Consider the following 20,661-nt stretch of genomic DNA (forward strand, 5'->3'; position numbering starts at 1 on the left):
CCCAGTGGAGTTGGGGCGCCCGGGGCCGGGGGGGCTCAGTCGGTTAAGCGACCGACGCTGGATTTCGGCTCAGGTCATGATCTCGCGGTCCGTGGGATCGAGCCCCGCGTCGGGCTCGGCGCTGGCAGTGTGGAGCCTGCGTGGGGTTCTCTCTGTGCCCCTTCCTCGCTCACAATAAATGAGTAAAACATTTAAATGGAGTTGAGGAGTTGACAAAATAATTCACGCTGCAAATACTTGATATTACTTTAATATGATGTCTTCTACAAGAGTTTTCACATTTCAACAAGCGGATAAACCAGAAAATGGTTGTTTCTCAAACGATTTGACCAGTATTTAGGAGAAGTGTTTTAGACAGGTTGCCTTTCCTAGAGCCCCTCAAGTCACTCTGCAGAGCGGGCTGTGAACCCAACCGTCCCTGAATTGCAGTCCATCCACAGGGGTAGATTTCCTTTAGTTTCATGGATTATAATAATATTAACCGTTGGTTCAAGAGAGTAATGCCATGTTCTAAGCGGCTAGTGCTATATTAAGTTGTGTTTTGTTTTAACGATTCTGTGGTCATTCTTTCCTCATTTTCTTCATCCCTACTGCTGAGTCTCCGCGGAATTCTGACCTCTGACCCCCTTGGAGGAGTGGGATTTGATTTATGAAGGAGGCAGTCACCTTCCCTCCTACATGGGCAAAGTCCAGGAGACCAGAGGGCCCAGCTCAGAAGGGACTGAGGGAAGCCTTCAGTATGGATCGGGGCGTCTGGCATCCTGAGGGGACCAGTGAGGGACGGGGCGAGAAGGAGATGGGGTCAGATGATGAAAGGAGAAGGCACTGGTGATCTCGCTCTGACGGAGATTGAGGTGATGAGCTCCCCATCACTGGAGTAGTCGAGCCTGTTGGAGATGCCCTTGCGGTGTGAGGAGGTGGCTTAAATGGCCTCTAAGCTTCCCTCTGAGTTTTCGGTTTTTGTAATTCTGACGATTGGCTCCGTTGTGCTTTAAGGCGTGGCCTTTGTTTTTCTGTTTTTGCGATAACTTACGCACAGGCAAGCAGTTTTGGGCAGATGTTTGTAGAAGTAGGAGCAGTGAAGCAGAGAGACTGTGGCATGGATGGGGTGAATCCGGGTTTCAATTCTACTTCTGTTCTTACTCTGTGTGACCCAGGGCACGTCACGTCACTGCTCTGAGCCTCAGCATCCTTAAGGCAGACTTCCTAATAGCCCTGCCTCCACAAGTGGCCGTGAGATTTGGATGAAGCATGGAGGGCAGTGCTTAGTACAGTGCCTGTCACACGCAGTACCTAACAGACAGTGGTGACAGCCGTGGCTGCCCTTACTGCCACCGTGCCCCGAAAGGCAGAGTAGAGCCTCAGGAGTCTGCCCGCCTGGGTCCAGACCAGCCGCGTGACCTTGGGCGAGTTACCCACAGTCCGCTGAGAGGTCAGGCCAGCCTCTGCCTGATGCTCTTTGTCCAAAAACACCTCTGCACTATTGGAATTTCTCTGATTAGCTCACGTTGGTGCTCCATATGCATTTATGCCTCTGAATTTCGGCAGTTTCATCCAGCACCCAGGATCACACGCAATGACCCCAAGAAAGAGCTCACATGCTCCCAGAAAACCCCGTTATCGTACCAGCTCCCCGGTCGCCTTTGTATGTGGGGGGGAGTTTGGAGGGGTCCATTTGATAGGAGTCAACCTTCTCAGAGAGAAATCAGGTTTATCCCGAGCCTTTGAATTTCCAGTAGGAATTTGGCTTGTGATGAACTTAGTAATTTGTCAGGAGGACACGGAGGGAGGATTGTCCCAAGGCTGGTCCCACGTGCCTGTCTTTTTCTTAGTTAGGAATTTTCTCCAGCAGTGTCTTTGAAGTTAGTGGTGTAAAAGATGATTACTCACCCATCCACAGCTCATAACCTCGGCAGAGGCTGGCCCATTTCAGATGTCTGTGGAAACCTTTGCCTGCAAAACACAGGCCAAGAAAGGGAACCACTTTGTCTCTGAAGTGGAGTCCCGGGGAGAGAGGGGTAGCTGCGGCGAAGTGGGCACTGGGAGGGGGAAGTCTTTGTTAAGCCTTTGGCTTGCTAACCACGAGCGGTGACTGTGGCCACGTCCTGCACCAGCTCGGAGCCTCAGTTCAGTCCCTTGAAAAAGAGTGACAGTAATACCGTTGATGCATAGGCTGATGTAGTGATTACATCCTGTAGTGTCAATGAAATGTTTCATCAACTGGAATGTACCACAGAAGAGTGAGATCTTATTAAATTGGTGGACCATGATTTGTTTCCTAGGTGATCAGTTCCGCCACTGATCCACTTGAGGTCTTGTGGTAGGCGAATAATCATAGTATTAATCTTTATAGAGATAAAAAATACTTGGCATCCCATTCATTCTTTACCAGTTAAGGAACTTCATCAATTCATTCATGAAATACACGTTTAGGACGCAAAATACACGCAAAATATTGACATTATTGTTCCTGTCAGCACACGGAACGTTAACAAGTGCCACCTACGGCTATGTTACTATTTCTATTGTTGAGATTTAAAAATTTTTTTTAACGTTTATTTATTTTTGAGACAGAGGGAGACAGAGCGTGAACAGGGGAGGGGCAGAGAGAGAGGGAGACACAGAATCTGAAACAGGCTCCAGGCTCTGAGCCGTCAGCACAGAGCCCGACGCGGGGCTCAAACTCACACACCGCGAGATCATGACCTGAGCCGAAGTCGGACGCCCAACCGACCGAGCCACCCAGGCGCCCCGAGATTTTTATATACTATTATGATAGGGCTCAGACAAGCAATGAAAACTGAGGCGGAGTCTTTGGTCTCCAGGAGCTCATAATTTAACAGAGATAGAAAACATAAGGAAATTGTAGTGCAGTCTATTCGTAGAACAGTAGACTTATTAGTGGAACAGTAGACATATCAGTGGAACAGGCTGGCGGTAGTGGAGGTGGGAGCCTCAGAAGGGTGTGCGTAGGGAGTGACATCTGAATTACGTCTTAAAGGATGACATGAGTTCACTGCGTGAATAAACTGACTTCATTTACCAAGCATATGTCAGATGAGAGGAACAACGTCGTACAACACGGGGTGATTGCCTAGACCTCCAGACGTGAGTTTGCGGGGGTAGGGAGTAGAAGGAAGAGAGATGTGACTGAGGAGGTAGGTAAGGGAGGCAGCAGACAGATCTCGAGAAACGTTGGAGGCCATGTTTTGGCTGGATGTGTTTTCCGGGGAGAGCGTCCACTTATGATGGTAGAACCTGAGATTTAGACTCGAAAGAGTATTTGTTTTAATTTTCCTTCTATCAGGTCCTTTCTAGGTGGACATTCAGTCTACCTGAACACCAGTCGGGGACAACATTTAACACTTCAGGTTGGGCAGTCCCATGGGTAGCAGGGCCAGTTCCCGAGATGGAGAATGTAAGAAGGGAACTAGGTGAAGACCGTGGCTAAGGATGGAAGTAAGAGTAAGCCCTCAGCTTTCAACAGGCTGAGTTTGGGATAGGTCGTGGCCACCTGCTGGGAGGGGTCTGCTAAGCACGGACTGTCTCGGCATGGCGCTTGGGTGAAGCTTCCGGCCTGGAGATGTGCTGATGGTCATCAGTGTGTCAGTACTTAAAGTCATGGGGACAGTGAGATTGCCCGTGGAGAGTGTGTTGGACATCAACAGTGAAGGTCAAGGACAGACCCCTGAGGAACAACAGCACGGAAGGGAAGAGAAGGAGAGAAGCCAGGGGAAGCAGGAGGAAGATAGGAGGCATGCTGGTGGCGTGGGGTGTCACGGAAACCAGGGAAGGGAGATGTGACCAACAACTTCAAGGACGATGGGGACTACAGACATTCACTGGGCTAGGCAAGCACTTTATGAATGTAGTGGGATGATGAGGGAAAAAGCGAAATAGTAGTGATTTGAGAAAGTACAAGCTACAAGCTTTTCCCAAGAATGTTGACTCTGAATAAAGAGAGAGCAAGATTGACAGCTAAAGGAGAAGGTGGCCCATTCGTTGGTAACTATCTGTCTTGGGTCGTGAACCCCCGATAATGTATTGAAACAGTATGCCCCTCCATACATACCAGATTTTGCCTCTATTTTCAGAAAATCAGCCCTGGAAATCTAACTCCCAAGGTAAGAAACTGTGGGGTAGAATAACGTCTTGTTTTCAAGGGGGGCATTTGAGTGTGTTTTTATGCTAAGTCAAGTGTCAGTGTCCAGGGATGGACCGAAGACAGAGGAGGGGTGGGAGCAGGACTGGCCTGGGGGTGTAATTGGTTGCGGATGCCCCTGGGGGGGCGGTGAGAAAGAACGAGCTCTAGAACACAGATGGGGGAACCCGTCCCAACAGCCATCCTTCCTCCGTCTAGGAGAAAGAAAGAAAGAAAGAAAGAAGACGGGATGATTCATAGAGAGTGGAGAGGGGGACACAGAGTTGAGGACAATGCTGAAGACCATCCCTCTTTTCTCTGGGAGGCGAGAGGTCGGGCACCTGCTGAAGGTGCAGGGGCTGTGACGGCGCTGGGCCTGGACGGAGCAACAGGCACCAGAGGTGGTGGATAGAGAGAACAGAAGGAGGTGAGGACGAGGGTGCCAAGGTGTTGACGGTTCAGGTGAGGCTGGGGATTCAGAAGTTGTGAAGGTGCCGATCTGTCCGGGGAAGTGGCTTGAGTTGTGCTCAGCTGACCAAGACAAGCTGCAGACAAAGCAGTCCCTTGGGTTAATCCAACCAGGAAGACGGGGTTGAGGGCACTGGCAAAAGGGAAGTTGAAAAAGCGGACCAGTGGGTGGCCCTGGCTTCGGACAGACCTGTGAAGACGGGTGCCCTAGAGGGGGGAGGAGAGTGGCATCACAGCGGAAGTCAGGAGCTGGTTTAGGGTGTGGATGTGGCCGTGGGTGTTGTGGGCTGGAATGAGTAGACATGAATGTCTCTGGGACTGAAGGGGTCAGGAAACAGACCAGAGTGGTGAGTGGACCATCGACAGTCCCTGTAGATGGTAAACTCACCCAAGACTTCAGCAGGGTCTGGGTGGAAATGAAAATTGTGAGCTGAAAATTATGGCAAAGAATTTGAAGAATGTGGTCGAATGACCAGGCATGCCCTGTTGAGGGTAATTAATGAGAAAGACTAGAAGTTTCCATAGTCAGGAGGTTGTGACCCAAAGCAGGGGAAAGGGGACATTAGGACCATGGTAAGGGCCCTGGTTTCCAGGACACAATACTGGGGAGGGGAGAGCTAGGGTCAGGGGTCAGCTGTGACAGCAGTGACGTGATTTCAGCAGGAGGCTGGATCCGGAGCGAGATGAGGCCATGTGGGTGTGGAGAAGACAGGTGGGCTTACATTCTCCTCTTGGATTAGTGGCTTACCTTGTATTCTCGGACAGGTCACGGTTGCCAATTTTTCATCCTACCAAATAAGAACAATGTTGAAAAAACAAAGCAAACAAATCATCATCTTTTTGTAAAAGAGTTAGGAAGCACACCCATCGACACAGCAAAAAAGCAATTTTACCTCCTAGATGACGTCTCCCAGCCCAGCCCTCATTTCTGGAGAAAGCACAAAACTCCTTGTCAAGTTGCCTGTTGCAGTTCTGGGTCCCAGAACGTAGACCCCCCCCCCCCCGCCCCCCGCCCCAACCCCTCGTGCCACGTGCATCTGAAGCCCACGGCCCTGACAGCCCAGTGTTGGCAACCCACAGCCTACAGCCTGTTGCTGTGCAACCCGTGAGCTAAGAAGGGCCTCGGACAGTTTTAAAGGATTGTATAAAAAGGTAGAGACGAGAATGTGCAAGAGAGAACAAACGTGGCCAGCGAAGCTTGAGATGTTTACTGTCTGGCCTCTAACCGAGAAATCTTGCCGGCCCCTGGCCTGGCCTGAAGAATGGTTGTCTTCTCTTTATCCCAAGTCCCTGAACTGTGTCACTGGGTCTTTCCCGGTCCTCCTGGGCCACAAGGCTGGAGCTCTGCCCCATTGTGTGATAGTCCTGACCGGGGAGGTGAGGGAGTGTCAACAGTCATATCCGTGCTATTGATGTTTGTGGTTTGGTTGAAGATGCCTTTAGCTTATTTTATTTTATTTTATTTTATTGCATTATATTTTTAATTATTTTAATTATTATTTTAATTATTATTAATTATTTTAATAATTCAATTATTATTTATTCACAATTATTAATTATTTTATTGTTATTAATTAATTAATTATTAATCATTACTTTAATTAATTTTAATGATATTTATTTTTTAATAATTTTTAATAATTTTAATTATTATTATTTTTAATTGTTATTTTATTAAATTATTATTTGTGTGAGAGAGGGGAAGAGGGGCAGAGGGAGAGAGAGAGAGAGGGAATCTTAAGCAAGCTCCACGCTAAGCATGGAACCTGACATGGGGCTCGATCCCATGACCCCGGGATCATGACCTGAGCTGAAATCTAGAGGCAGACACTCAACCGACTGAGCCACCCAGGCACCCCTACAACGCCCTATTTTACAAGCATATATGCCCTTGTGCATTGAGCAACACGGCCTAGAGGGAGGAGCTCTGGCTTTGGAGGCTGAGACAAAGGGCGTCAAGTCTTTAATAAATGTTGTTGAGCACTTATTGTGCACCAAGCCTTTTTCAGGGATTAATCCATTCAGCCCTCACCCTGTGTCCAGAGGGTGACTGGACACTGACTTTTTCATGCCATGACCCACATTGGGGATGATGACGTCTGCATTCAGATAGCCAGGTGAGAGGACCCGCCCTAGCTGCCTCCACCCCTGCCCCCCAGGGAGGCTAGAAGGATCAGTAGCAGACTGTGGCCCTTAACATATGGGAAGTTCTGCCCTAGGACACAGGTGACATGACTATTCCAGTTCATAGTTCCAGTTATCACAAGATAACGTTTGAAACTTAGAGTGTAATTTATGCAAAGTCAGAGCTGGTGGTAGGCAGAGCCAAGATTCAGCCAGCCAGAATGCTTCCGGAATGATCCCTCTTTAAAGCATGCAATGCCAGGGGCACTTGGGTGGCTCAGTCGGTTAAGTATCTAAATCTTGGTTTCAGCTCAGGTCACGATCTCAGGGTTTGTGGGATCGAGCCCCTCACTGGGCTCTGCACTGACAGTGGGGAGCCTGCTTGGGATTCTCTCTCTCCCTCTCTCCCTGCCCCTCCCCTGCTCGCATGCTCTCTCTCTCAAAATAAGTAAATAAACTTAAAAGAGCATGGAATGCCGCCTCTCTGAGCAGAGGTGACCGCAAAGCCATGTTCACAGTTGTGTGTGTATTAAACAAAACAACACATACAGCACATTGCGGTATGGCTAGTAAATAGGAAATTCTTAATATTAATATTGGCCACTGTAATTGTATTACTTTACATGGTAAGTCTTATCATCAGGACTGGCTTTTCCATGTCCGGGCACAACAGTGCGGCACAGGAGACTGTCTGTGAATCAAGGAAAGGATGTTTCTACTGAGTATTCACCCTCCGGATTAATCCGTTAGGGTTGCCACAGCAAAATGCTGCAGACTGGGTCTGAAACAAGCGGAATTTGTTCTCTCACAGCTCTGGAGGCTGGAGTCCAAGATCAAGGTGTGGGCAGGGCTGGTTCCTTCAGAGAGCCACGAGCATTGGCTCTGTTCCAGAACCATCTCCTAGGCTTGTAGACGGCCGTCTTCTCCCTGTGTCTTCACATCGCCTTCCCCGAATGTGCCACGCTGTGTCCGAATGTCCCCTTTCTATGAGGACACCGCTCATTCTGGATTAGGGGCCATTCTCATGGTCTCATTTTAACTCGATTACCTCGGCAAAGAGCCTATCTCCAAATAGGGCCATATTACCAATGACTGGGGGTTAGGATTTCAAAGTATGACTCTTGAGGGAACACATTCCAACCCACAGGACTCACTGTCATCCCTCGGCTAAGCTCTGGAGATGCAAAGGGAAAGACAAAGCTGGGGCTGCCTGGAGAGCTCATAAATGGCGATTTGGAGGCTGAACAGAAGTAAACATGTCTCTAGGTATTTTTCTGGCGTTATACATTGCAAAAGAGGCCTGGAGGGGTCTGCTGTTTCTCCCTGAAGAAATGCCAGACCCACAGGCACCTCAGGTCCTATTTGTATCTTTCAAGCCATCACACGATAACACGGATCTCTCTTTCTCTTTCTCTCTATCTCCCCCACTGTCTCTCTGTAATCAAAAGAACATCTGGTTTTTTTCTGAGGGCTAGCAAGGGCCAAAACAGCCCAGTATGATGTGGTTCTCATTTGAAAGACAGCGTCTGGTGAGAAATCAGGATGTCTGACTGTTAGTCCTGTCCCATAATGACTGCGCGTAGGGGGATCGTCTCAGCAGACAGCGCCTGTGGCTGTGTAGCTGTGAAAGCCGGAACCGATCAGACGGTCGGTTACGGCCTGCTCCCGTTCAAGGTCGTGGTGCCTTCCTGGTGCCTGAAATACTCTTCCTGCTCAAAAGGCTTCCAACTTGGATGTTTTACCCCAGCCAGCCGGCCTGGGCATAGAAACCGCCACCAGCCTTCCTCAGGCTTTCTCCGTATTCAGCGCCCATCACTTTGATAAGTGCCGAGGGGCTGATGGGAATTCTTTTTGGTTCTGAGTGCGAGAGAAAGAGAGCGAATCCTGTGTTTTCAGATGCTATAGAGCTTGCACTCATTATTATTTTTTTTTTAGATCTTTTCATTGACAAAATGGGTCTGTGATTATTTGAATGGTGGGAGAGGTGAGTATTTGCTACTGGTCTGATATGTCTGCACTTTGATGTGCTTCGGAAACGCTGGCGAGCACGCCCGCAGTTTTCCAATGAGAGAAAGGAGGGCCAGAGCAGGAACTGACACCCGGTTACCCGGCCAGCCAGCAACTGACCCGTACCTTCTGTAGTAGCATAGGTTTGCAGGCATATGTGTGTGTGCGTGTGTGTGCGTGTGTGTGTGTGGCTAGGGTAAAGCTATTTTTAATGGTTGAAAAAACCCTCTAAGCCTTGAAATCAAAATCAAGCATTTCCTCCTTTAACTGGTATCGGGATAGAAAGGTAGGAAGGAATACAGGAAGGAAGGAAGGGGAGAGAGGGAAGAAAAACAGAACAGGATTAACCATGATTTTCCATATATTTGAAAATTTCAAATATACTGGAGTCTCGTGATTTTGTTTTTAGTCTACATTTGAAGGAAATACAGTGTTTTCCAGAAAGGAGCAGAAGTAGCTGGATATTCCTGGAGGCCGACCTATGTCGAGGTTGCAGCCCATGCTGCCCCAGAGTCACGGAGGGGTCCGCCCTGCCACCTGCTGCTTTCTGCCCTCCGCCCTCCCTCTGCTCTGCCCCCATCCACGTCAACAACTCTGCGGCGTGCGGTAGAATGCCAGGCCACAGAGCTGACCAAGGCTCAAATGCTGACTCGGCACCTCTTAGCTGTGTGGCCTGGAGCACATCGTCGGCCCTCTCTGGGCCTCACTTTTCTCTTCTGTGAAATGGGGATCGAATGCACGTGCTGCTGGCGAGGAGGGCTGATCTGTGGGTCACTACCCCACTGAGGGGGCCCCAGGCTATCGTGAGGCAGAGGCGAAACCGCACAGCTCCTGAGCATTCCCCTGTGACCTTGGAGAGTCCCCTGTGACCTTTCCTCCCTGTGGCTCTGTGTCCCTATCTGACGCGTTTGGTGTGTGGGCGAGAGCGGGGAGCACCCAGGCGCCCCCTGCGAAGGTGGGGGGTGTCATGCAGCTGGACTCCGCAGTGAGCGTGCCCTGCCGACCGCGGCTTTGCCTGTTTCCCCGAGGACGGTGGGCAGTGAGTGCCGTAGTCAGATGGGGTGGGGGGGTGCCCTGGCTGCAGCGCGACGGTGGCTCGAGAGGGGCAAGAGTGGCCAGAGGGAGGTGTCGGTAGGCGGAGTGAAACCGAGGGGGCTGGAATCTGGGTGGGAAAGAAGGAATTGTTCCCAGAGGGGCCGGGCAGGCAGAAGGGACAGGGCAAGGTGAGGCCATAGGACCGTAGGATGTCGGGGGCGGGGGGCGTGGTGGGGGGGGGGATTTCCTGAGGAACAAGAACACCACGTGGGGGTAAACACCGGCATGGAGGGCTGAGTGAGGGTTTCGTTTTGGGTTGTGCTGAGCTCATAAAACCTTGTTGCTGTATTCAGCAGCGGATCTGCTGTGGAAACTGAGGCCCAGTGAGTAGTCAGGCAGGCACGCTGGCTGGTTCTACTGTGCCTATGACCAGTCGGAGGAGTGACCCGGCCAGAGGGCAGAGAATGAGGGATGGATGGGCAGGAAGCCAGGTGCCCAGGGACCAGGCTGGGGTGGGGCAAGAGGGAGCAGGGATTGGAAAGAGGGCAGGATGTCACTGGCAGTGCTTTGGGCTCCTATACGCCTTCAGGAACTTCCCCCTCACCCCCCATACTTGGGTGTGGCTCAGCCCTTCATAGTTTTTGAGAAAACAGACCGAAATGCCTCAGAGGTGATGCGATTGGCTGCGTTCACTAAGCTCCGCCCCCTGCACCTGCGTGGTGGGGGGCAGGGGGGTCACCTACCCCCGTGGCTTCATTTCTGACTACCGCTCTCGGAGGAGGTTTTCAGGGTGTCCCCGGTTTGCCGAGGAGGAAACAGAAGCTCAGAGAGAAGGAGGGGGCTGCCCAAATTCACGGAGCTGTTGGATGGGGATCTGGGATAAACTCAGGGAACCCGGAAGCTTCACCACGTAGGTCTCATTCATGACCTGCGCTCAGAGCCCACCATTCCTTACAGCTGCTTGACGTGTTCACTCCTCGCCTGGCTTCGGGCAGTTTCAGGGGCAGGCTCATCACCCCCCTGTACTCTCCCCTTCCCGGTAATGGCTCCTGGGGAGTTTCCCTGGGGGCAGCAGAATCTAGCACAGCTAGAGCGCACGCCCATGGGGCTGTGGGGCAGCCAAGCCCTGGGTACCCCAGGAGGCATCCGTTCTTACCAGGCTGGGCGGTGGTTCTAGGGGAGCCAACCTTCGTCTTTTCCTCTGCCCACTTCCCTCCCTCTGCTCTGGGGGAAGGGACTAGTATCTTGAGGCCGACTCAGAAGGGCTCCAAGCAAAGAGGCTGATGAGCACACTTACACCAGGATGTTAGTGGTCACATGCCATATTCACTTGAAGGCATTGTGTTTATTAGAGATTCAGAGAAAGGGCAATGTTTAAGACAAAGACATGAGGTTTTTTAAAGAATGGAGTTTCTCCGAGTGGTTAAGGAACTTGCCCAGGGACACACAGCATCAGGGTGAGTGAGATTGGATCCCAGAACTGTCTCTTTTCACCAGCCTAAGCAGTTTCACCATCAGTAATGGCCAAAAAAAAAAAAAAAAGGAATATTTCAGAAACTGAGGAAGGCAATTTTCACGACTTGGTTGTATGTCAGACTCACCTGGAAAACTAGTAAGGAGCACAGAGGCGAAGGCTCGTTGACGTGGGGACAGCACCTGGGCTGTGGAATTTGTACCAAGTTCTTTGTATTCACCAAAGTTTGAGAATTACTGATGGAAAGTAGAAAGGATCCTAAACTTTTTAGCTAATTAGCCCATTTTTCCGGGCTCTACCTTTTTGCTATCAGGTCTAGCACCTGGAATGTAGGAGGAGGCCGCCGAGTGGTTGTTGAATAAATGGACAAATCTAGAACTCAACTGGTTACCGCAGAGGACTGCTCAACCAGAGACCCCCCGGAGGCAGGTCACTGCTACATCTGCAATCCAGTTTGGGCCCCATTTCCAAAGTAGCCCCATGGACGAGAGCCTGCCCTTCAACCATGTCTTCGAGTTACACTGAGGGAGTTCAGGATCCTTTTAGAAAATAAACACACACAAATAAAGGGCTTTCCTTTACGCCAACAGTAACTGTTTTAAAAATATAATGGGGCAAACGTTCCATTCCATTCTTAATGAAATCAAACCCTAAACATAATACAATCTAAAATCTTCCCAAGTTCGTTTTTAATTTGAAGGACATTCCAATTAATATCCCAAAAGAGCTTTCTTGAAACTTAATATAATGGCTTTGAATTTCATCTGGTAGAATGAGTAGCCAAAAATAGCCAAGAAATACATTTAAAAAATTTTTTTCTTCTTCTTATTTTTAATGTTTATTTTTAAGAGAGAGAGAGAGAGAGTATGTGAGCAGGGGAGAAGCAGAGAGAGAGGGAGACACAGAATCCAAAGCAGGCTCCAGGCTCTGAGCTGGCAGCACAGAGCCCAACACGGGCTTGAACCCACAAACTGCGGGATCATGACCTGAGCTGAAGTCGGATGCCCAACAGAGCCACCCCAAGAAATATTTTTTAAAGAGAAACTAATCTGGGAAGGCTTTGATGATAAAATGCTTAAAGCAGCATGAGGGCAGGGCTAGAATTTACAAACAGATGAATAAAAGAAAAGGTTACCCAGCAGACAAAATTCATTTATATGTAAGTACTTAATATATGATACACGTGGGATTTCAAATTCAAGGGGAGATTTTTTTTTTAAAGGTGATGCTGGCATTGCAGTGTATAAAATATATTTGAAACAGAAGGGGAGGAAGGAAACTCATCAATATGCCACAGATAACACCCTTTGGGTGGGTCTGATGGTAAACTCCCCCCCTCCCCAAATGCTTCCAAGATCCCCCAGCTTCCAGGCTATATCGTAGGTTTACATGCACAAAGAACTTGTTCTCGGAATTTGCATGAGATGCATGAGCCCCAGGTGCTGGGTTCTGCACAACAGCAGCCGCCCGTCCTAGGGTCCCCGCCAGCTGGGGGAAGGGGACAGGACAAGGGTGTGGCAGAGACTTGGCTCCAGGCCCTGGGGTGGCGACGGATGAGCGGACTCTCACTTTAGAGATGAAATTTACCCTTCAATTCTAAGCGCTTTCCCCCAGACATCAAGCTAAACACGGAGTGCGGCCAAGGCTTCCATTTTAAGCCCGTAATTGGCAGGATGGTCCTGCAACCCCATCATAAGTCTTCTGTGAGATTGCATATTGCATATTGCCTAAAAATATGCAGCTCAGTTTGGTCATGTTGCAAAAACGCCACTTGTACTGACCATGAAAATAGTAACGCGTGGAGGACGTGTAAGAAAATGAGAGCCTGGGGTCTGCGGCAGAGAAGCTGGGTCCCAAGGTCAGAAAGACGTGGCTCTGGATTCTGAGGACGGCCCCACAGCTCCAGGAGGGGGTTCACCTTCTCCGGCTGAGTCCATCAGAAGTCTCGTATCATTATTTGATGACTTCTTTGGATAAACCCTTTTACTCTCTTTTTTCTTTTCTTTTTTTCTTTTTATTAAGCAGAAAAAGGTGTGGTCTAGGTTGTTTTACCATTCTAATTTTAGCGCCCTGGGCGTCAAAGGCAGATTGGAGATAAAAATGACAGGCTTCCTTATATAGCTAAGAGCGTGGTACTGTCCCAGAGAAAGACCTTTTCATACCTGGGGACAATTTTCCAGGAAAGGTGCTCAGCTGTTTAGGAAGCTTGGAGGGGGTGGAAAGAGTGTTGGCCGAGAGCCAAGAGGGCTGGTTCTGTGTCTGGCTTGGTCAAGTTCAACTTGGAAAGTCACATAGCCTTTCTGTTTCTGACTCCTCATTTGTGAAGGAGGCCTTGGAGTCCCTACCCCACCACTCAGGCGGAGCTCCGTGGGAATCAGACGTAATATTTTGCAGATGGGAAAACTGAGACACTGGGTTCACACCCTTAAAGCGCTTAGCTGATAAGTGACAGCACTTTGCGAACTGTAAATTGCTACACCTAAGGTGGCCATGCTCTTCTGCTAGCCCAAGTGAGATAAATGGTCACAAGTAGTTACTATAGGGATAGAACCACTGTGGTCTTCTGACAACGAAACCAGAGACAGAAAGGAAAAGTAAATGAACACATAGATTTTTCTCCATTAACGATCAGTGATGCACCCCCCAAACAAATCTGGAGAATGCTAGAGTTAGTGCTCCCAGCGATCACGGAGGGCTGGGTTGGGAGGCAGTGTTTTGCCCGTTTTAGTGCTCTTCGTGGACAGAAAAATGCATTCATCCACCTAGACCCACAGTCCTCCTTCATAGTGGAAGCTTCAGGTCCCCGTTCAGGGTCACCTCTGTCCTCACAGGGACACTGGTTGCTCGGGCAGGTCTCTTCGCCCGTGCCAAGCCATATGTCTGACAGCTGCACCTGAGTCCCTCCCTGCTGGTGTGACAGATGTACAGATGGCGGGAGGCAGCGCCCTGGAGCCGTGGAGGGCATGGGCTGTGTGCATGCAAAGCCCGGGTTTCGCTCTCGCCCCACCCCTGAAGAATGGAACTCTCTGGGGCGAGCCCAGTTAACGTCTCTGCATCTCATTTCCTTCATCTTTAAAGAGGATGTTTTAGCTGCTGATTTCCAGGAAACAAACTCAGTGATGGAGATTTGCATGCAGGATGTTTTGTGCGCGGGGCTCGTGGCACCTGTAAGGAAGCGAGGGGGCAGCGGGAGACGTAGGGCTTCTGTGCCGACCAAACCCCGGCCCCGTGGATCCCTTGGTGAGCTCTGAAGCTGGGCTGGCCCTGCAGAGTCATCCCGTCTTGGGGCAGGCCTGTGCGCACCCACACGGACTAGTTTGGGGACACAGGCTGACCCTGAGAGGGGCGGTAGCTCACCTAGATCACAGGCAGGTCCTGGAGGGGACGCGGCTAAGAGCCCCCAGACACCAGCTTCCCAGCGCTGGGGAGATGAGAGGCTGGGTCCTGAAAGGTGGCCCGGGCTGCACGCCACAGCGTCCGTTATGAAGGCAGTGGTCTTTGCTCCATTCGAGGGCTTGGGGAGGATTAAGTGACACCGTGTCTGGGAAGCCCTACATCCGCTATTGTCATCGTTACCCATCGTTACCTAGCTTCGTTCTGATTGTTGAGTCGTGACACCTACGTTACGACGCTGGCCTCCTCTGTTTTACTTCTCCCGCGCTCTACTGGGAGCTTCTTAATAGAAACAGCCATGGTTTGTTGTTGTTGTTGTCTTATCTTCGTATCCGTAGACTTGGGCATAGAACTTGGCTCCTAAAAACTTGTACTAAATCACTGTAGATGGAAACATGGATCAAGGGACGGGGTCACAGGAGAATGGAGGCCGCAGGGAAGATGCCCTGGGGCTGCTTCTTCGGGGTGCCAGGTGGCACCCCGTTGTCTTTCTCATCACAACATGGAAAGCTGCGCGTGACTAACGTCCCCTGCTCTCCCTCCTAGTCGCTCTGGGCTCCTGGCAGTCCCTGGCCCTCTCCGCAGCAGTTGTTGACCCGTCCATCAGGAACTTTGATGTTGCCCACGTTAGCACTGCCGCCACCAGGGACTTCTCTGATGCCAGAGACTTCTGTTTGTTGGGTAAGGGGAGTTTCCCACCCCTCCCTCCCTCCAAGGTAGGGTGGTTGATTGGGACGGGGCCTCACACAGCGCTGCCAACGTCCTGACCTGGGAAGCACGTGGGAGACCCCAAGATGGCCTGGCGTGCTGGGCAGGAAGGGATGAACCTGGGGACAGACTCTGGGTGCGCCCTCCTCTGTAGTACCCTCAATCCTCCTGCAGGGCGGACCATAGTCAAGGTCTCCAAGGGAGTAAGCTGGCCAGAAAGAGAACAACGTTGAGCCAGGTCAGAAGATGATGAGAGGAAGGATCTAGGAGGCTAGTCGGAGACAGAGGAGATGAGCAGAAGCCGGGATGGCTGTCCTCAGATTATAGATGGGCCATCATGGCAAGGAAGAAATGTACTTGTCCTGGCCAGGCTCACAGGGCGAAGCTAAGACCTATGGGGAAAACTCAAATTTCAAGAGATATTTTTCAATACAAAATAAAGAAGCTTCTAATAGGCAAAGCTGTCCACAGACACATACTTCTTTTAGAGGGTTTCTGGTCACTGGTATTTAAACAAAAGCTAGATAACCATGTGATAAAAATGTTCTACAAAGACTCTCTCTTCTGCAAGAGTCTGAGGTTGAATAACATTCATACTCCTCCAATTCTTTGATTCCATGAATCCCCTCACTGGCAGGGTTGGATAGAAATACGCACATCTTACAGAAAGGGCCGTGTATAGATGTACAGGTTGTGCACTGCACAATTCTGTGTGCTGCCATAGCACAGACTGGGCTGTGAATGAGGCCCTTAGACAGTTCACAGCTTGCCCAAGTAAATGAGTCAACACCATTTTCACAGCTGTTCTTAGGACTGAAAATCTTTAATGCCATGAATAATTTAAATTATCTAGTTCAGGACCTGGTGCACATGGAAAATGACATAATCCCTGGTGGAAAATTGTGGGTATGGTGGGGGAGCTGGACAGGGAGATAAGGCTGAAGAGGAAGACAAGGGCTGGAGCATAGAGAGCTTTGTCTGGTATGACTTAATCCCAAAGCCAGTGGGGAGCCAGGGAGTTGCCTCAAACAAGGGAATGACAGGAGCACATTTGTGAATTAAATAAACAACCCCAAACCTGATTTTTGTGTGGAAGATAGATCTATAGAAGAGTTGGGTTCTACCCCCCCACCCCACCACAATTCTATTTCCAGCCCCTGGCACAGTACCAGGGATGTATAGTAGATGTTTAAATGAATAAGTAAGTGATTATATGTATGTATGGATGGATGGATGGATGGATGGATGGATGGATGGATGGAGGCATGGACAGATGGTTGCATGGATGCATGGGTAGATGGATGGATGGATGGATGGATGGATGGATGGATGGATGGAGGCATGGACAGATGGTTGCATGGATGCATGGGTAGATGGATGGATGGATGGATGGATGGATGGATGGATGGATGGACAGATGGTTGCATGGATGCATGAGTGGATGGATGGATGGATGGATGGATGGATGGATGGATGGATGAATGGATGGATGCATAATTGGTTGGATAGATGGATGGATGGATGGATGGATGGATGGATGGATGCATAATTGGATGGATGGATGGATAGATGGATGCATAATTGGATGGATGGATGGATGGATGGATGGATGGATGGATGGATGGATGGAAGCATACATGATTAGATGGATAGACTGACAGGTGCACGGATTCACAGATACACGACTGGATGAATGGGTGGACTGATGGATGAATAGATGATGTATGGGTTCCCGGATGCACGATTGGATGCCTGATCGAACGGAAGAATGGCTGAGGTGCTATCTCTGAGGCCCAAGCCTCACTCTTCTCTTATTCCGTAGAATGTTCCCGTCACCAGGCCTGCCTCATCACCACTCTGCAGCCCCGACCTGGTGCTGTGAGGTGTGTATTCTATGCTGATACTCAGATCTGCACACATAGCCTGCAGGCCCAGAACTGCCGGCTTCTGCTCCGTGAAGAGGCCACCCACATTTACCGGAAGCTGAGTAAGTCCCAGCCTGTGTCTTTGTGGCTATTTCTGAGGGCCTGGATATAGCTGGGAGGGATCGTCCAAGCATGTGGTGACTTGTGGGCAGTGGCTTTTGAGGTTCTTAAGGAAAAATTGGCCAAAGTTATCCTGGGCAAGATGGCATTCATTTGGGATGGACTGAAGGAAGATGAAAACCCTATATGTGTATATACATACATACATACATACATACATACATACATACATACATACACACACACATATACAATTATGGTTATTTTATTTTATTATATTATATTTTATTTTATTTTATTGTAGTTAGTTAACATACAGTGCAACATTGGTTTCAGAAGTAGAATTCAGTGATTCAGCACTTACATATAACACCCAGAGCTCATCATGACAAGTGCCCTCCCAGTACCCATTACCCATCTGGCCCACCCCCACCCACCTCCCTCTATCTACCCTGAATTTGTTCTCTATTGTTAAGAGTCTATTGTGGTTTGTTTCCGTCTCTTCTCTTCCCTCCCCCTTCCCGTATGTTCATCTGTTTTGTTTATTAAATTCCACATATGAATGAGTTTATATGGCATTTGTCTTTCTCTGATTTACTTATTTTGCTCAGCATAATACATTCTAGCTCCATCCACATCATTGCAAATGGCAAGATTTCATTTTTTTGATGGCTGTGTAATATTCCATTGCGTATATATGCCACATCTTTTTTACCCATTCATCAGTCGATGGACATTTGGGCTTTCTCCACAGTCTGGCGATGGCCGATAGCGCTGCTATAAACACTGGGGTGCCTGTGCCCTTTCGAATCAACATTTTTGTATCCTTTGGATAAATACGTAGCAATGCAGTTGCTGGGTCATAGGGCAATTCTATTTTTAATGTTTTGAGGAACCCCCATACTGTTCTCCAGAGCGGCTGCACCAGTTTGCATTCCCACCACCAGTACAAGAGGGGTCCCCTTTTTCCTCGTCCTCATCAACAACACCTGTTGTTTCTTGCACTGTTAATTTAGCCATTTTGACAGCTGTGAGGTGGGATCTCCTCGTGCTTTTGATTTGTATTTCCCTGATGAGGAGCGACGTTGAGCATCTGTTCATGTGTCTGTTGGCCATCCGGATGTCTTCTTTGGAAAAGTGCCTATTCGTGTCTTCTGCCCATTTCGCCACTGGGTTGTTTGTTTTTTGGAAACCCTGTTTCTAAGCTAGAACTTCTCTGTGCCGCCTTTATTCATTTACCCGAGATATGGAAGCCACTGGACTTTGAGTTTCGCAGCAAAGTAATCAAATGGGCTACTATTTATGATCATTTTATAGTTCAGACACTTCTGTCCCGTGCCTTATCTCAGCTGGTCCTCATACCAATCCTGAGATAGCAAGATAAGGCTTTCATCCCATCTTAGTGATCAAGAGACTCTGGCCCAGCGAACCCACCTCTCCGATTTTCACACACCTAGCCGTGACAGAATGGGAACTTGGAACCAGGTTTCCTATCTCTAGATACAATCTGCTCGCCCTAAACCACCTCGCCTCACTACCGAATCGTAGTCACCATGGAGAGGGCAGCTTTTCGTGGCTCAGTTTCATTTAAAAGCATCCAGTGAGGTGCTGTTACGATTCCAACGTTGTGCTAGGTGCTGGGGATACAGGGATGAAGCCAGCAAGGGGAGAGCAACCTAGAAATCCATCACTAACTGAAACATCTAAGAACCTTTTAACAGGGTTCGTGGGAGCTGGGGATCTGGGGGAAGCACCTCCCCCATTAGACCTGCTTATGGGATGGAATTAATAACTTTTGTTTTTTTAATGTTGCCTTTCTCTGCCATCTTATCTGCTAGAGCAGAGACGGGCAAACTTTCTCCGTAAAGGGCCAGATAAATATTTTAGGCTCTACGCGTCTGTTCCAACTACTCAACTCTGCCACTTTAGTGGAAGAGCAGCCACAGAAAATACGTAAATCAGTGGGTGTGGTTGTGTGCCAATAAAACTTTATTTACAAAACCAGGCACCAGCTGCATTTGGCCCCACCCTGCCCTAGAGCACTGGTGGTTCCCAGGCCTGTCTTGATCCAGTGATATCCTCTCCCTCTGTCCCCTCCCCTCCCTCAGCCTTTAGACCTTGGGGGTGCTTTCCAGGCCTGGGAGGGCTTTGATTGCCATATGCTGTGGTCTTGGGCCGCTAGTCTCAAGTCTCTTCACCTACATAGACATTTATACTATTTAGTCAGGTTAGATTGCAGTAGTCTATCTCACCCATAGTGTAGCTTATCTGCACGGTAATCCTGCTGAGGAGAGATGCCTAGCTTTGAGGTTTAGCTTCTGGAAAACAAATTAAACTGTTTCCCTGTTAATTCTGTGCAATGCAAATTCGGTGTGCAGAGCTCACCTCCAGCTGAAGACGCCTGCCCGTGTGTTTCGGCACAGGCATCGCTCGCACCTCGTGCACACATTCGGCTACTGATCGTTTTCTTAAGCTAAGTAGTCATGTGGCCTAAATATGTGGCTCTTCTAGAAAGAGTCCTTCATTTTCTGCAAACCATTTCAAAAGAGAGAACTGCACATCTAACGTTTTCCCCATGTCGGAGCTCATTCCGTCTGGGATTCGCTGGGCAGCGTCTGGAGGGAGGGTTGAATACCACTGTCCGTGAGAAAGCAGGCTTGCGTGCCCTCAACAGTCTTTAGCTTTTGTATTTTCTGTCTTTGCTCCTCCTTCAGAGATGCCACGTTCATGAAATGTGGCTATTTTCCTGCAAAGGAAAGGGATGGAGTCTGAAGGTTCTGGTGCTTTACCACCCTCAGTCCTGAGCGCTTGCCCGAGATCCTGCGATTTACAGCTGAAGCAGGTCTTGGGAGAAGGAGCTGTGGGCTGAGAACCAGATTAAAACGTGTGACCATTTGCTTCCATCCTGAGTTTCCATTGAGTTCCTACCAGGACTGCAGTGTTTTTTAACAAAGTTTCACTCATGGTTTCCTCCCTCCCTCCCGTCCTTCCTCCCTTCCTCCCTCCTTCCATTCCTTCCTTCCTTCCTTCCTTTCCTTCCTTCCTTCCTTTCCTTCCTTCCTTCCATTCCTCCCTCCCACCCTCCCTTCTTCCTTCCTTCCTTCCTTCCTCCCTCCCCCCTCCTTCCCTCCCTCTCTCCCTCCCTCCCTTCCTCTCTCTCTTTTCTTTTTTCTCTCTCCCACTCCCTCCTACCCTTCATTCCTCCCTCTTTTCCTTCAAGTCATTCATTCACACACCTGTGGAGCCCCTGCCACTTGCAGGCACTGGGCTTGGAGCACCACAGACATCGTGTTATTTATTTCCAACATCTATGTATTGTAGGGACT

The 20,661-nt window shown here is 49.4% G+C and overlaps 1 protein-coding gene across 1 annotated transcript in view; it reads left to right on the plus strand.

Annotated features, from left to right (window-relative positions):
* Nucleotides 1-20,661, plus strand: part of TG (thyroglobulin) — a 253,992-nt gene that overhangs the window by 112,920 nt on the left and 120,411 nt on the right. The window contains exons 37-38 of the mRNA XM_042924373.1: nt 15,189-15,323; nt 17,173-17,337. Of these exons, the coding sequence (XP_042780307.1) occupies nt 15,189-15,323; nt 17,173-17,337 (300 nt within the window). The remainder of the gene's footprint in view (nt 1-15,188; nt 15,324-17,172; nt 17,338-20,661) is intronic.

Source organism: Panthera leo, chromosome F2 (assembly GCF_018350215.1).
Source record: "Panthera leo isolate Ple1 chromosome F2, P.leo_Ple1_pat1.1, whole genome shotgun sequence".
NCBI lineage: Eukaryota > Metazoa > Chordata > Mammalia > Carnivora > Felidae > Panthera > Panthera leo.